At 47.6% G+C, this 17,295-nt stretch overlaps 1 protein-coding gene across 2 annotated transcripts in view; it reads left to right on the top strand.

The window, feature by feature from the left end:
• jarid2b (jumonji, AT rich interactive domain 2b) overlaps positions 1-17,295 on the top strand; it is a 131,880-nt gene that overhangs the window by 59,159 nt on the left and 55,426 nt on the right. For both annotated transcript variants that reach the window (XM_036515680.1, XM_036515679.1), the window contains exons 2-3: positions 8,920-9,055; positions 15,509-15,638. In XM_036515680.1, the coding sequence (XP_036371573.1) occupies positions 8,920-9,055; positions 15,509-15,638 (266 nt within the window). The remainder of the gene's footprint in view (positions 1-8,919; positions 9,056-15,508; positions 15,639-17,295) is intronic.

Here is a 17,295-nt window from a genome sequence, read left to right as displayed (position 1 = left end):
TCAAAATGAATATGCCACTTCACCCCCCCCCCTTCCCCCGCTTTCTGCCACCCACCCACCCATTTTATTAACATAATACAGTTATTTGCTTGACAGCGCAAAATTATTCTGGCGTCTGTCACTTTGACTGTTGCTTTGTAAAGTTTGACTACGGCATTATCTGCAAACGCACGGCTGGGGCTCGGCCGAACGCAGCGCTGATTCAACAGGTGAGTCAGGAGAGAGCGGCGACTGTTCGCCAGAAACGTTTCGTTTCGTCATCCCCGGCCAGTTCTCCCCGGCTCTCCGGCCGTGCTGTGCATGCAGAGAGAAATGCCTGGCTGTCCTTAGGCGGCGCCGCTCAGTGCAGACGGGACGCTCCCGGTGTGCGGCACTGACAGACATTGATCAACGTGATCATTTCCATGGCCGCGGTTCCTCCGCGGAAATGGCGGGGCGATGAGAGGAGGGAGGAAACGTTCGCTTCGTCCTTCAGGGGCAGGTGCCTCTGAATTTCAGACGTCCCCGAAGCGATGGCCGGCTCATCACAGTGTGACTTGAACAGGTGAAATTGCTTTGCACTGTGAGCTAGGAAGGAGGTCAGTCTACAGGAGAGGTTTGAAGTAGGTTTCTTGAGTCTGGAACTTTGCCGAGTGTGTCACAGACACTCCTACGCGGTGAAGACGAGGCAAAACGAGACAGTTCCCCTCAGAGACTCTTTAACCCTGTCATCCGCACCATACCTAAAAAAAAATCATGTTAAATGAGATTTTTTAACTATAATACTAAACTAAGTAATATTAAGATTTTGTGCAGGTTCAAAGGACTGTTCCCATCTCACATATTTCTAGCCCTTATCCCGACAGGTACCATACAAGTTTAACAGCAAACAGCGCCCAGGCAACTTGTTTGCTGTGACTTAGCGGTTAGTTTGTTGTTCGATTCATTTTTACAATGCTGTTAGCTCGAGGTGCGGGAAAATAGCGAGCTCACTCTCTCTCTCTTTCTCCTGATGTGCGGAGTGTGACTCTGGGGCGAGTGGCGGAGCTGGCGGTACAGCCGGGGAACACATGCGACAGCAAGGGGCGGGGGGGGGGGGGGGGGGGGGGGGTGGGTGGGGGGATGATGGAGGGAGACCCGAACAGCTACCGGGAAAGGAATGCACGCTACCCAAACACCGCGTTTTGGGGAATGTGTGTTACAATAACAGAGTTTCAGCATGTAAGAAAAGGATCGCTTCTGGCACCCTGCCGACATTCTCCGCTGATGAAATCCACATAACCACCAGCAGCCCTATTTATAGCCGCCCGCGTCGGTGCCTCTTCGTTTGTTTTTAAAACGGAATCCCTCTAAAGCGGGAGACTCTTTCACCGCGTTGAATCTATTGTGCTTTGTGCTCGTCTGAGAACAGACATGTGAATTTCCTCTTCCCGGATAGGTTTTTTTTTTTAATGCTGTCTGTTGAAACTGTTCCTGTGGTTCATTGGTTTGACCTTGACTGACACGAGCTGAGAATGGTGTCATAACCGAGGCCTCACGGCCCCTCTGTCTTGTGCCGGCCTCCGAGCGCTCTCCCCTGTGCCCCTGCAGTAAATAGAGGTGTGCAGGGTTGTTGTACTATCAAACCTGGCCGCAGACGAAGCGTTTCATTGCCTCGACGATGCGGCGGTTGAGGAAAAAACGGGTGAAATTCAATTACACACGCGCGTCCTTGTGTTATTGCGCTCGATGGCCGGGGGCGGAGACGGGGCCGAGGAGCAGAATGGCGCGTTCTGTACTCCCACGACCCGCGAAACGGAAAGACGGCATTCACAAGAGGAGGGTCCTCGAAGCGCCCACGCAGCTGTCTCTTGCTGCGCTCGGCTCGCTGCTTCAGACAGACGCTCTGCTTCCCGAGGGCTCTCTCCGCCGCCCACCAAACTCCGCCGGCGAGGTCAAGCCTGGTCTGTCTGGCTCCTGCGCCGATATGAGGGCCTGCCGGCGCGGCCCGATTTTTTTCCGAGGGGGTACGTCAGCCCTCCGCCCCCCCCCCCCCGGCAGGGGGGCGTCCAGGTAGCACCGGCGCGGCTGTGACCTTGTTGACCCCCGCCTTCACGCTGAGCTCTCTCCCCCGGTGACAGCAGGGGCCACGGCACGCAGCTCCGACCTGGCGCCGTGTCAAAATGAGGGCATCACGGCCACACTAATGACAAGCCAGGGGGCGTTGCGGCACAGACTCGAATGTGCTTCCAGTCATAGCATTTGAGAGCATTTTATTTAGCTGGAGTCTGTATTAGGCAGCACATTCCAATGGCCCTTGCCTGTACTTACACTTCACTGAGCTCAGGGTTGTGCTCTTGCTAATAGTGATATTAGCTGCACTGTCCAGTGGAACATGGTCAGTATTTTGTATTATTTTTTATTTCTTATTTTCCTCAGTCACATTAACAGCATCTATATTAAGCAGCACATTCCAGTGGCCCTTGCCTGTACTTACAGTTCACTGAGGTCAGGGTTGTGCTCTCACTTATAGAGTGATATAAGCTGCTCTATCCACTGGAGTGCTGTCAGTGTTCTTTATTTCTTGCTCCCTTCAGCCGCATCAACCACTATTTTTACTCTACTGTTTCCAGTAAGGCTGAACCCTCCACTTCAGGATTGATTTTGTTTTGTAAATGCAGGGAGGAGGGTTTAGCACAGAAAAAGCTTGATGTGCCGGTGCACCAGTAGGCCCGGTGCACCACAGATGGAAGATGGAAATCTGTGGCATGAGCAGTGAAACCGTGGCACGCTCAGTCCCCAGGCACCATGATTACGGGCTCGTCATCCGCTCCGGATTCATATGCAGATGTGTGTTGATCTAAAAACAAAGGGGTGACTATGTTGCACGGCAGTCAGTAATTGGATGCTCTTAATTGATGTAGCTAGTTATAAATGAGCAGTGGTGTACATAGTCATGTGTTTGGTGGCGGGGGGGGGAGAAACATGTAGGTATTCTTTTGTGTCTGATAATTCCTTCATCAGATGTATACGCCCAAACACCAGCATCACTGGGCTTGAAAATCATGTTTTGCAAAAGTCCATCTCCTCCTGTATCATAAACACGTTCAGAGTTTCTCTGAAGTGTGACAGTGAGTCAGTGATCTTACTAGTTTGACAAAAGCCATTTTGTTTGTGGTGTATTATTTCTTGTCAAGTGAAGACTTGCTTGTGGAGCTCACTGATAATTGCCCTGATGATCCGTGATGCGCTAGTTGCCGGGTTGCGAGGGAGCCAATTAAGAGCTACGACTTTGACTCGCTCCCGGGTGTTGGTGTGAGCTGGACATCAGACATGTTTGACCCCAGAGGGGATTGGAGTTCCACTGCAGGGATCTTCCGGTCAGGGTCTCCGTTGTCGTGGTGATGCTGTCGCTCGTTAAGAGTGCCCGCCCCCCATCTTGCCACACCTGCTCGGAAAAATCAGGGTGGTTGCTCTTGTATTGTCGAGCTGTTCGCCAGACACTTGTGGTGCATGTGTTCTAATGGTATCTAGAGTGTAGTCGTGGTAAAGTGGCTGGTTTGTGCCCCGTTGGATTCTGGGCCAGCTTGTAGGTGTCGTGCGAGACGTACGGAGCATGCCCAGTGCTGCTGCACCATGAAAGGTCCCGGTGCTCATTAGTGGGGCAGCCTGCTCCTCTGGGCCCAGGGAGAGGGGCTGCTTTTCAGGTACGCCACAGACGCAGCAGCGGCAGCGGCTCTCTGGAGCAGACTCTTGACACACTTGTCAAGGAGATGCAGTATGGTGGGGTTTTTTAGGGAGGGGGACTCAAAATTGAACAGAAATTAAGATTTTAAATGTGGGCTTTATTCCCTCCCATCTAAAAGAAAGGGTGAGGGGTATTCTAATGGGGCCGTTTTTGCCATTTCAGACCATCTCTGTTCATTTGTCATACTAGCTGACTCTATCCCATTTGACGCTGCCTGAACAAATAAATACCATTGAAAATGGCGGCTGGGAGATTAAGCTGCTGTGATTTATGGCCCAGGAAGCCTGCTCGGGGAAAAGGTGAGCTTTGTTCCGTGTATGTTTGCCATATGTTCAGCCTCGGCGCTGCTTAGCAATTAGCTCACTTAATTCCTGGAAGCTATTGGATAGGCCTTGGTGCGTGCGTGTGTGTGTGTGTGTGTGTGCGTGTGTGTGTGCGTGCGCGCGTGTGTGCGCGCGCATGGGTGCACGGGTGTGTGTGTTTACGCACAAGTTGTGTGTGCACGCGTGTCACAGGCCATCTCAACATTAGGTTTTTTTCTTTTTTTTTTGGTTACCATTTGCTTCATTCCCCTTGAGACTTAAATGATTAGTTGTTTATTTTTTGAAAAGTGAAGCAAGGAATCATGGTTAATGACCCACAGCCCCACCTCAGGAGGACTCAAATTGCAAATAATTGATAACTATTGGAGAACTCTTGCTAGAAGAGACAAAGAAGCAGCGCCCACACTCAGTGCAGCTAAACTCTCAGGATTCTGCGCACACTCATTAAGTTCCTCTTAACACACGCAACCGAATTTAATTCAGTTCCTAACAGCTCTTAGGCAGCTGTTCACGCACATTCACAATTGTGTAGTACAGATTCCAAATATTAGGTCAGTTGAAAAAGTGGGGGGGGGCACAATATTAAATCACGAAGTGTGGTCTGTTCTTAAGTACCTTCTATTCACCTCAGCATTGTCTCCAGTCGAGCCAGTAGAACACTGCAGCACTGTGTCCACGTGGCTTGCTGGTGTTTAAGGAAGCGCACGCTCAGGAAGCTGAATCACCTACGGTGACAGGCCACTTGCCCCCATAGAGGCAGTCTGCCTCACGCTATTTTTAGTGCGTAGTGAGTTTCATTTTCCATGTTACCATGGTACTGTTTTAAAGAAAGGCTTACGCTTCCTGTCGTCGCCCCAGAAAAGGAGCGCTTTGTTGCTGGTCAGGTCAAAATATATACATTTTTCTTTCTGAAATTCCCACATTTCATTATGAAGTAAAGCCAAGAAGCAGGCTGCCTTTCACCGTGTCTGTTGATAATGACCTGATAATACCTTGCTCAGCAGCTTTCAAACAGTGTCAGTGAACGGGGTTGAAGGAAACCGTTTGGCCAGTTGCCAGATTCTCGGAAAATTCAGGCAAATTCCAGGTTTCGAGCAAAGCCCACAGTTCAAAGCTCAGTACAGTACTGCCAGTGACACGACTGTGTAATAACCACCTCCCCCCCTCTCTACTGGCAGAATGCCAGGCCACAAAGAAAAACGATAGCGGCGTCTGGCTAATTGCTCCTTACCTGGCAAGCAGCAGCACGGTGAATAGAGTGACACCATCTCCCTCCTACGTTTTTTTTTTTCGGGAGACTCCACGGAGTTGCGGTTGTGTGTGGCTCATTGTTCTCTCTCCGTCAGCACGCTAGCTGCACTCCAGGTCGTTTCCTAAAAGATTTTTAATTATCCCTCAGTGTAATCTGCGTGTCCTATCAGCGAGAATACAATCGCAGCTCATTTGCCTTGTCGTTTTGTCCCCAGAATTTAGATAAAAAAAATTCCCCAGACCATTTTTTGTGTCAAGCCGGCATGTTGAATCCGTTTGATGTTGTCTTTTTAGGCTGTTAATAATCTTTTAGATATGCTACGGATATCTATGACCCTGACAAAGTGTTAGCAGGCTATTTTGCCTTGCTGTTATTATGTAACGTGCATAGATAATTATAACTTGAAATTATTGGCCATTATAGGGCTGGTTAATGAAAGAATAGTGCATTCAACCAAACACTGTGCCTGTGTTACAGTCTTGAAGAGGTACCCTCTGTGCTCTTTAAGATTAGTGCATCTGAAATGTGTTTAATGAGGAGACCCGGCAGTTTCACACTCTGCACACCCCGGAGTGACGCGCCGTCAGCGCTTCTCAGCACCAGCGAGCACGCACACACACACACACACACACACACACACACCCCAGTGTAATGGCGTATCTGTCTGCCAGTGACGCTCCGCTCACCTGTCAACGTCCTCAAATGAATACGCCGCCTTTGTTTCCTCTGCAAGCGAGAAGCTTCAGTGCTCCGCGCGATCCCCAAGGCCCGAGTCGAAAGCGTCACATTTCAAAAGGAGCCGAGCATAACTGCGCGGCTGTCTCTCGCGCCGCTTCCCGAGAAGGCCTAAAAAACCTCCCCAGATATGCAGACGGTGGAGGATGCGCGCGCGAGGGGGGGGGGGGGGTGCAATGGGCCTTTTGAAAAAGCAGTGGCGCCTGCCTCCATCGCCGTTTTCCCTCCCTTATTACCCCCAAGTCGCTTTGCGTAAATATTGAACTTCTACTTTTTTTTTTTTTTAGAACCTTGTATGTGAAACCTTTTGCGTCCATTAGACACAGGGTGTTCGCTGTCTGGGTGCAAGGTGGAATAGCAGCCTGTGGCTGGAGGCCATGTAATATTGGCATTACACAAGAATCAACATCCTTTACCTAAATTCTAAATAGAAATTCACTCGTTTTGCCCGTGCATGTGATCTTTATGCGGTCTGAACACAGTCATAATGTTTAGAGGAACTGCAGGTGCAACAGCCCGCGGCATGCGGCGCCTACGGCACAAGCTCTTTCTCCTGCCTGCGAGATGCACTGGCGTGCTCATGGTGAATTGTGCCGAGTTTAAACTCAGCAGTACCCGGCCTTTGTCAGCGCCAGCTGTTTAATTGCTTGTTTACAGAGTCAAAGACTCCCCGTACAAAGTCTGCTTTCTAGGCATGACATTATGTAAGCGTTTTCCTGGGACTCGAGGACTCGTTCAGACCCATTGCGGATTGATCTGGTATAGGCGTAAAAGTGCCAATAATCAGAACTTGAACTTGGTTTACACCATGAACAGTTTAAACCGCGATTCATCGGCTCCAATATTTGATCTCATAATTTGAAATTTGAACAGTCGGCATCACGCTTTTATTGTGAAAATACGTTGTCTGTTAAACTTACTAAACAATGTCGTGTCCATTTACACCTTTTAAGATTACATAAATTCCTGTCTCGTGGTTGGACTTTGACTCTGTTCCTATCTTAGGTGCGGCTCTGTACGATGGCGTAAAACTAATTTGTTTGCCTCTCCCTTGTTCTGAAGTTCCAACGTACCATGTCATCTAGTCATCCCCGTGTCCGTAAGGACAAACTACTGAAACGTCCTTTAGGGCAGCACTAATACACACGTACCGCAAGATAATATAATGTTTATTTTATTCGTGTTTTTTTTTTTCAATTTCACTTGGTATTTTATTTTATTGCACCAACAACGGCCTAACTGCAGCCTTAAGAGCTGAGTGAGCATGCCTACATGTTACATTGCAAAGTATTGTAGGTATCCAGAGTGGAGCATATTATCGGGTGTTTTACAAGGGCTTCATCTCAATGAACTGAGTGCGTGTCAACATCTTATCGTTTGCGTAATAACAGATAAGTACTCTATTTGTTTTTGCCATGATACAACAACCTGAGTTGACACATTAGGGACTCTGACGTAACTGTTTACCGTGGAGGACACGCTGTTTCTAGGATTGCGCGAAATCAAATAAAGTGGTTAAATAAAAACATTTCCTGTAGGTGCACTCCTAGAAAATCAGATTTTTTTTTTTTTTGTTATACTGGTCACAAGAAATCCCATGACTATTACAGTTTAAACAAACAACAAACTGATCCCAGCTGAGAGCATGTCGCTGTAAGGATCACAGAAAAAGATACTTAGTAACGAGGTAAAATCAGTAATCAAACTAGTAGCGAGGTGTCAGGTGTCCTTCTTTGCATACGGCTTTTGCATCTCCAGAGCCTTTTGTGTGATCCTGCCTCCGCTAGTCAGTTTTATCAACAGACCATTGATGTCTCTTTCCACAGGGAGGGGGAAAAAGAAGTCTTCATTGATAATTATCTCTAATGCAGACACTGATAGAATTACATTATATCCTTGTTCTGTAAATGCCTCCAACTACAGGATGCTGAAATTGCCAAATGGAAATGGTGCCAGGATCCTGCAGACTCTCATTGTTGATTCAGACCGCCCGTCAGGCCCAGTAGGTTTAAATAGCGGTGAATGCTAATTTCCATTTGAGGTGTAGGGCTTCTGTAGCTATTGTTAGATATTCGACTCCTGCAGCTGCAGTCACTGGGGAAAACGCAACTGTTTATACAGTAAGACACACTACACCGAAAAGCTTTTATCAGCCTTGTTGGGAAGGAAAAAGATAACTATTTTATTGAACGTGGAAGTCGAAGTGTGCTGTTCTTCTTGGGAGCGCCGGCAATAACAGGAGGTTGGGGGCTGCTCTCTCTGCCCCCTCAAGGTTTTTCGAGTGGCAACGGTGGGATTTGTGTGCAGACAGATGTTTGCACAATTGTGAGATTAAAGGGAGGAAGGAGGGGGCCACATCAGTAAGAATTCTGTAGCCATATGTAACAATAACATCCTCTCTGTCTCCCCCGAGAGTAAGGGAAAGGTATGGGTCTTGAGTGAGCGTCAGGCTTATCGTTTTGGCTGGAACTCAAAGCCCCACTCCCCGCCCCTGTAGGGTTCGGCTGGCTGAAGTTACTCAGGGTCATGTGCTCCGAGGGTTATATGGCCCACAGGGCTGCATTTTGCATGTTGTTTTTTAGTGCGTTTTCTGGGGATTGTGATTCACTTTGTTAGTCTGCTGTGGCGTGTGGGTTGTAGGATGCTCATTAATTAATGAATACCATCACTTATATATGCATTGCATGGGGGTCAGCGTTGTGTGGATTGTATCTTGCACTATGCTGAGTGTGTGTGTTGTACGGTGTTCAGTGCAGTGTGAAACACTCCATTTTGTGTATGCTGGCTGTGGTGTGGGGATTACATTGTGTGTGCGGATTGTGTTGTAGATTGTAATGTGTGCATCGCAGCGTGCGTTGGTGCTGGGCTCCGAGCTAACCGCGTCCCTCGTTTCCTCTCTCCAGGATGACAGTGACGGGATCCCGTGGTCAGAAGAGCGCGTGGTGCGCAAGGTGCTGTACCTTTCCCTAAAAGAGTTCAAGAGCGCGCAGAAACGGCAGCTGGGGGACGGACTCGCCGAGGGAGCCAAAAACACAAACTGTGAGTTACGCGCCCAGCACTCACCTCTGCACATACTGCTGTCCTCTGACTCCTCCCCCTCTCCCGATTGGCCCTACTATTCCAGAGCAGTCTCCTGGCCAATCGGAGGGCAGGGAATATGTATCACTGCAATCTGGAGTGCTGAATAGGGTAGCAGCAGAGAATCCGGGTACAGCTGGAGTGTAAGGAGTGATTACCATTTGGTGGGTTTGGCAGGACAGGGGTTTTGAAAAGGGCACAGCCCATAACTAGCTGTCATTGGAGTGAGAAGCAGGGGAGAGGGTGGAGTGGTTGGCCAGGATTTGGGATGGCTTGGAGGGACCTGAGAAGGTTGCTGGGGTGGCTGAACAGGGTGAAGGCCTAGTTCCAGCTTCACAGTTCTGACATATTTTGTCAGCTTTAATAGTAGATTTGCCTTGCCCAGCTGCAGGCTCATGAGATCCTCAGGAGACAAGCATAAGTATAAGTTTTAGATTAATTTGGACAGATGTTTGGACTTGGTCTAACAAATCCAAACAAACATAGCTTTATTTTCTTACACAACATTAAGGGTTTAGTGGTACTCTAAATTAACAACAAATGTCATGTAAAAAACTAAAAAAGCAAATATGCACAGATGCATTATCCAGACTTGAAAGTGAGTGAGGCATATCTAAAGTGAATTTAGGTATCACTATAGAGATGATGGTTGGCAGGATATGTAGTTTTAGGCTTTCTGTTTGCCTGGTTTCCAATAAACGACAGGAAATTAAATTTGAAAAGATACATAAAATCTACGTAACACCTTTGAACTGAAATTTTATATGTCCCACTTCAAGACTCTATAAACAATTGAAAGTTAAGGATAGAATACATTTCCTCTGTGTTTGTGAAAGCAGAGTATTAAGGTTTCTGGAGGTAGAGCTTTGTGAGTTTGTAGTAAGTTTGTGCTGAAGGGCAAATGTACCAAACACTTGAACTCCTCCTAACCAAACTCGTAAATATTCTTTATTATGAGGTGCAGAGGTGTGTCTTTCTGCAGTGGCAATCTATAATAGGCCTGTGCAGTGTGTGAAATGTGTTTGGACTTGTTCTGCTGGCAGTTCTTATTTTATGAATAAAAGATGTCCTGCATGTGTTCTAAGATGCTGGGGTGCATTTTTGTCATATTTAGGACATAATGTTCAGGCTGTAAGGGAAGTTATAGGGATTTTCCTGGACTATGCTAGCAGATATGGAAGATTTTTTTAGCCAGATTTAAGGTGTAAAGGTAAAGTGAACCAGAAAAATGGAGAGTAAGATCTCTCTTCCTCACCTTTTCATTTAGGCAATAATCACCAATGCAAATGAAATGTCTACATTTTAATTGTTCTGCAATCTGTTTCTTTCAACTGTCCTCACTTTCATGTCATCTCCATTGTACCAATTTGAACTGAGTATATTTTGTTAGATTTTTTTCTTTATTTTTCATTGGTGATAATGCCAAAATGAAAATTCAAATCAGACACATTTTACACGCATTCTCAGTTTTCATGTGTTTACGTGCATTTTCCATTTTCATGTATTTCCCTTTTTCAGTAAAGAAGAACTGATCATTTCTGTGATCACCTGAAATGTTCCAGATGATCTGACCCATCGTAATTACTGACCTGTGTCATTTCAACTCAAAAATGGTTTCAAAAATCCAGTTTTCCTTTTTTGGCCATTTCCCTTACTTCTGTATTTTGTCATTGAGTAACTGGATGTGAAAGTTTCCATATGTGGAACTGTGATCGCCTGTGATTGTGTGCGCTGTGAAATTGTGTTGTACACATAAAATGGTTTGAATCACATCCACGCTTTATTGTAATGAAGATAGGCAGCTGTGGCAAATTTATGAAAACTTCTGTTATCTGAATGTCACGTGTTTGCTTAGACTTCTTGTATCTGTCAGGGTGAAGTAATGATTAACAAAAATCCATGCCTGAAAAATTTGTGGTACCAATTTAAGAGCAGGCTGTAATGCAGTAAGGTTGAATCTAGGCCTCAGTGTTGGTAATTGCTGGAACAGGGTGCAGATTCTCAACACAGTTGAGCGTGCCCTGTGAAATATCATTTAAAGGTGAGACGGGAGTTGATTTTTACACCAGGGAATGGTAATATTCGGTGTCTGGGTGAATGTCAGAGCAGATCTGAGCCAGCAGGTTGCGAAGGCTCAGTGCAAGGACTTGCATTTGCCTGTGGTGTGTTAAAAAAAAAAAAAAAAAGAGAGAGATGAATTTGCGTTTTGAAGTCTTTTTTAACAAGGCCTTGTCTGACACCGCAGCTCAATACCTAGTCAACAAGGAGACTGAACTTCAGACAGGCTCAGAACAAATTCTCTGCTGTCAGAGAGAGAACGCTGTGAGACAAAAGGGGAAACGGTCTGGCTTCAGGCGTCGGAAAAGTTTCGAGAGAACGGGGGAAGCCGGGGTAGATGTAGCTTATTGTTTTTTCCCTCTCTCTCTCTCTCTCTCTCTCCCTTCCTTTCTTTCTCTTTGTGAAGCCTTTCTCCGAGGCTGGCGCTTCCTTTCGAGTGTGTAATTCCCGATTCCGTCGGCACGCGGGGCGTGATGCGCCGGGGCTCTCCCTGCCCTTAAAGCCGCAGCGGGAAGCTGACCTTATCAGCGGAATAAAAATAAGTCATTACAACACATCGGCGTCAGGGAGAGCTGCAAAGGGCGCGCTGAACAGTAACAGGCGGGAGCGTTGCGCCTGCGTCTCAGCTCCAGAATGGCTGTATCTCACGCCTGGTTTTTTGCTCCCTCTCAAAATGGACGGCCATTATGTGGAATTAGGCCTTGGAGGAGCGGAGCGGCGGGAGCCGAGGTGTGTTAGCGCTCTGGCCTGAGAGCTGTGCTGTGGCGTTTCCTTTCCCACCAGGGGATGGGAGTGGGTGTCTGCAGCAGCAGCTGGGTCCCGAGTGTGATTTTTCCGCTGCCCGGGCTGATTGTTTGCCCCTCTGAAAGGGGGCGTGCCCAGCTGTCACCTCCGCGGTGGCTGGCTCGCGGTGGCGCAGGGTTGAAGAATGGCAGGACGGGCCGTGCTGCCGAAAGCATGTGTCAGTCCTGGCTCTGCCCCCTCGGCGGTACCGTCTGGCAGCCGGCATCCCCAAACCCCCCCCCCCCCCCCCCCCTCCCCACCACCACCACCACCGAGCCCTCCGCTTCTCCACTGCGGTTGAATTCTCAGGCGATTAGGCCAATGACATCACGGCCTCTCCGGCCCCCTCCCGCCACGCGGCTCCTTCCAGGGCTGTGCAGTGTTCCTCCCCAGGTGGAAGCTTGCATTTCACATCGATTTGCCCGTGGTTACCGCCTTGCCGTGAAGGGCCGTCTTCCTGTCTCTCTCTCCCTCTCTCCCCTCTCCCTCCTGCATTTCTCTGCCTCTCACATCCCTTCCTTCAGATTTCTCATGCCACATTACCCCTCATGTGGGGAGAAAAAAGGCGGATGCTCTTCAGTCCTGGTCATGGTTCTTTGACAAAGGGGCCTGTTGGCCTGAGATGTGATACAGCGGAGCACCTCCCTAAAGGACGCCATTTTCCCAAAACCTCCCTGGACTCTAATACGCTTCTTGAACAGAAAGGTGCAGGTACATTTGGGATCACCAGGCCTTTGTAGGATACAGGTTTTACATAGTGGTCTCCATTTCCACATTTAGTTATGTTTAAATGTCTCCATTTAAATGTAAGACCTGTGGGCTGGACTTGAAGGTAGTTATGAATTAGTAATTATGCATTAGTAATGAATTATGTAATAGTCCTGGAGCGGGAAGGAGATGAGGCCCAAGGCTTCTTCCTGATATTAAGTGAAACTGTAAAAAGTGCTGGGAATAATGAAGCATTTTCCCCACTTAAACTGAACGTTGGAAGGAGGTTTCTTTAGTGCTTTTGTTTCCTCTCTCTGTTGATAACTGGCAATTTAGATTGCAGAGCATATGCATGTGTCACATGTCTTTTTTGTGTTAACATGAGAAATGGTTCCAAATAAGCATTAACCTCAAGAATAACGGCCAGTTAGCAAAATGTGCCAGACACAAGTAGGTCTATCCTAGTGGCCAGCACAGAACCCGCAATGCAGCAAAAGATCCTCACAGCATACTGGTAACACTCAAAGGACCAGGTATCGCGCAAAACCGTCACTGTTGTGGAGGCCAGGGCATGGAGTGGTCCATTCGCATTGCTGTTACCGCATGATGATTGCACCAGATGCCTGTTAGTAAGGTTAATAATCTCCTGAATGATGCTTTAACTATTTTTGATGACCTTTGGCTGGGTTGTGGTTCTCTGTGTTACTCTTTTTCCTTTAGTCATTACTCTGCCCCTTGCTAACGGCCTCCGCTGGAGGTCCAGCGCGCTGCCTGCCAGCTCTCGGGAGAATGGGGAGGGAATAAGACGCAGGCGATGGGCTTACTCAAACTCACATAAATCTGATTAGTGGCCCAAAGCGCATCTACCGGATAAATTGACATCATATTTTACAGAACGGGCCTCGGCGGAGCCAGCGAGAGGTTTGGCCAGCGCCGGGCGCCGCTCAGCGAGCCAGTCAAGTGAAACCGGCATATGTAGAACAAGGCAGGGGAGAGAGAGAGAGAGAAACGAGAGAGAGCATGAGTATTATGAAAGCTTGGAGTGGGCGGCTTTGGGTTCTTTTAAAGCTTTAAATGTTAGCTGGGCTCCCGAGAGCTTGGCTGAAGCTAGCAATCCCGCGACCGCCCGTGCGTGCTTTTCCGTTAGCGCGGTCCGCTTGTAAGTGTTATCCATCGATTTCTCTCACCCATTTATTTCTTTTGCTCGGCCGTTGTAATTCTAATGGCTGTGTTGGCCCGTTGGGTGGAACTGGATGGCTCTCTCACGAGGGCCTCGTCTTTTCAACCAGGCTGAAAAGCTGCTGCTGTGTGCGTGTGTGTGTGTGCGTGTGTGTGTGTGTGCGCGTGTTTTTAATTGCATTAAAGTGCACCTCGAGCGGTTCTCTGAAAAATGATCAGCAGTTCACCTTATAATTGTTTTAACTGCGGCTTGGAAGGAATCTTAATCTTAAGTTTCCTGAAAGAAAAAAATCAATAAACGTTTAAGAAGGAGCCGGGGGGAAAGTGCTGGCCAATGAAACGGGGCTTACAGGGCTGATTTATAAACGCTTAGTGCGTGTGGCCAAACACTTTCCCCGCATTTTATTTTCCTGATAGAACAAACCAAGGTGCCGCGTAAGGCTGTTAGGCTTACAGATGGCGGTACAGCAGTTGCCTTGCACTCTCGGCTGTTGCCGTGTATTGAACCACATGCTGTCTTTAGGACCAGTGTCCCGTGAGCTATGCTGGTGCAATGCTGCTGCGGCAGTGGCAAAGTGTTTTGGCGTGTATGTACACGTGTACACGCGTGACTGCGCTTCACACAGTTTATGAAGGATTCACGTTAATCTTCCTTTAATTCTTATGACTCCTGTTTTGAGTGACAAGAGCCCGGCGGCTGTGTTTGAGTCAGAGAGGAGAGTTACTCAGCTTCCCATTCTCAGATCTTTCTGTAGCATAGGAGGGCAGCCACGGGCGCCTGTGTGTGGAGCCACAGTGCTCTCTCTGTCACAGGTGGGTCAAACCTAATTAACTGACTGACTCGTTATTCCGGTCCACATCAGGGGACAGACCGCGGCAGATGCCCCTGACCACGGGCCGCCTGTGAAGCAGAGGCCCGTTTTGTGAGTCTTTGAGTCTCCAGGCGAGGCATGTACCTACCGCAGAGCCGGTGTTGAAACTCCGGGTGACACATGCTGCGGGTTTTTTTTTTGTGTTTGGATTCCCCTCTCTGGGAGTCACGCGTGTGGGGCCGCCCGGGCCTGCGCTGGAGCTGCTTTTCGGATGAGTCGACCACTCGGCATGACAAAAGCCGCCGTTTCTCCAGCTTGCGGTTAGGGGCCCACACCGGTGCGGAGCGGCCCCCCGTTCTGAAACGCAACGCTCGGGGGCTGATGAGGCAAGCCATTAGGACACCTGGTACGGCATCGCCGGGCGGCTGGCAACGAGAGCAATTTCCTGGCTGGAGCCTCCATTGAATTGTGATTTATTCAAGTGGCTGCTCCCTTCATGTGGGCTCTATTGTTCTGCTGGTCTGTGCATCTCGGCGAGCGATTGAGAACAGAGAGAGGTGCCATTTACAGAGCCCGGAGTGTGTTTAATTTTACCCACTCGTGCCGTTCGCCCGGTATTTAGGCTGTTTTATCGCCTGGGGCTGTGTCATTGTGAGTGGGTGAATGAGCGATGCGGTGTCATTTTGAATGACTGATGTTGTGCAATTGTGAATGAGTAAGGTTGTGTGATTGCGAGTGGGTGAATGAGGGATGCTGTGTGGTTGTGAGTGATTTAACGCGGTCGTACGTGTGGAAAGTGAGTGGATGACGCCGAGCTTGTTGAGCGAGAGTTGCCTTAAACAGCCCTTACACAGTTTCGCCTCTCTCCTCGCAGGTTCGTTGGCGAACGGCCAGCTGAATGGATCCGGACCGAAAGGAGGTGACAAAGATGGCGGGTCCAGGGGGTCTTCGCAAAGTACCGATGGCAGCAGTGACTACTCAGAGGAAGGTCCAGTCAAGAAGAGGTGAGTCTAGGGCGAGGACCCAATTTCAACACATTAATATTAAACACGTGGGCTTAAAAAAAGGACAGCTGGGTCAACTGCTTGGCTGCCCTAAGATTTGGCTGTACCTCCACTGTCTGGTCTTTATGATCTAGGTTTGTCCTTTATCAAACACATATGTAGCCGATGGACAGCATTGTATTAATAAGAGTCATATTCATAAAGATGTGGCTGGAAGAAAAATGTGACGTGATATGATCTGGAAACATTTGGAGTGGCAGAATTGAAGGAGTCGGAGGAAGCATTTGCATTTGCTGCAAAGATTACAAGTTAAGGAAATGCAGGGAAAGCTACTGTTATTGCACTATGCTCTGTGCTTCCTTTCACTGGAGGAGGTGTCTGTGGAATGGACTGAGGAGAGAGCATATTATGATGATAATCAAACATGACCACATTAAAAATGAATGATAAACAGTGTTTTATTTAAAAGAATGCGAATACTTTAATGAGTATTAATTCTTCAAATGGAACTGCCGTGTAAGTCATTTATAATTAGCGACTTATGAATTGTTTAATACATCTCCAATTAATAATTCACAACAAAGTTAATGCCTCCAAGTACAATATGCAATTATCTTGTTGCCGTGTAATTTCTTGAAGTGATTTGTAGTCAGTAAATTGTAAATAAGGCTTAAGGAACATATTAAGAGCTTCACAGTTTCTGCCAGCAAGACCCTCAGGCAGTCATCCATGGAAAAAAACTATGCTGAAAAACAAGGGAAAATATGTTGTGGTAACTTTTTAAAATCTAATAATGACTTCCCTTTTTCGTAGTGGAGCATGTCTTATTAGAATGTCATGTTTTCACTGTCAGTTATCTGCGCAGGGGAGCTACAGATATAGTTTTGATCTGTGGCAGGTGTAGTTACCCACTGAGGAGGTTCCTATCTCTGTCCATTAAGGCTCAAGTCTCCCTTCCCTTCATTTTTGGATGGGTAGCGTGGGGTGCCCTGGGACCACCATTTCTACTCTGGCCCCCGGTAAAAGCACCATTGGGTCTCTAGTAAGAGAAGAGTGGAAGTGGAGGGTGCAGGTTACCCAGATTGAAAATGAACTCCAAAAACGGCTGCCAGTTTCTGGGGGCCACCTTCCTCAAGCAGTGGTACCAGAAGAAGCCAGCATCATTCAAAAGGTCCATGATACTGATGCAAGACAATGCTCCATCCCATGTATCCAAGTACACCAGAGATTGGCTAACCAGCAAAGGGTTCAAAGATGGTAAAATGATGACTTGGCCCCCTTGCTCACCTGATTTGAACCCAATTGAAAACACGTGGGCCCTCCTAAAGAGGGAGATTTACAGCCAAGGAAATAAGTACACATCTCTGAACAACCTGCAGGCATCTCTCTTGGTTGCTTCAGCTAAAATTGGGCGCAATCACATTAAAAAACTGACAGAATCCGTAGATATGAGACTAATACTACTAATACAGACTAAATAAGTGTTAGAAAAGAAAAGTGGCTATATTGGCAAATAAACGTATTTCCAAGAGTAAAAATGTTTTTGTTAGCTGTTAAAGCAATGAATTCAGTAGTTTATTTCATAATTATTATTTATAATCATGTAAAAGACTTTTGTTTGTTTATGAAATATAGCTGAAAAAACATAATGTATTTC

Source organism: Megalops cyprinoides, chromosome 21 (assembly GCF_013368585.1).
Source record: "Megalops cyprinoides isolate fMegCyp1 chromosome 21, fMegCyp1.pri, whole genome shotgun sequence".
NCBI lineage: Eukaryota > Metazoa > Chordata > Actinopteri > Elopiformes > Megalopidae > Megalops > Megalops cyprinoides.
This window is presented reverse-complemented; position numbering and strand designations above follow the sequence as displayed.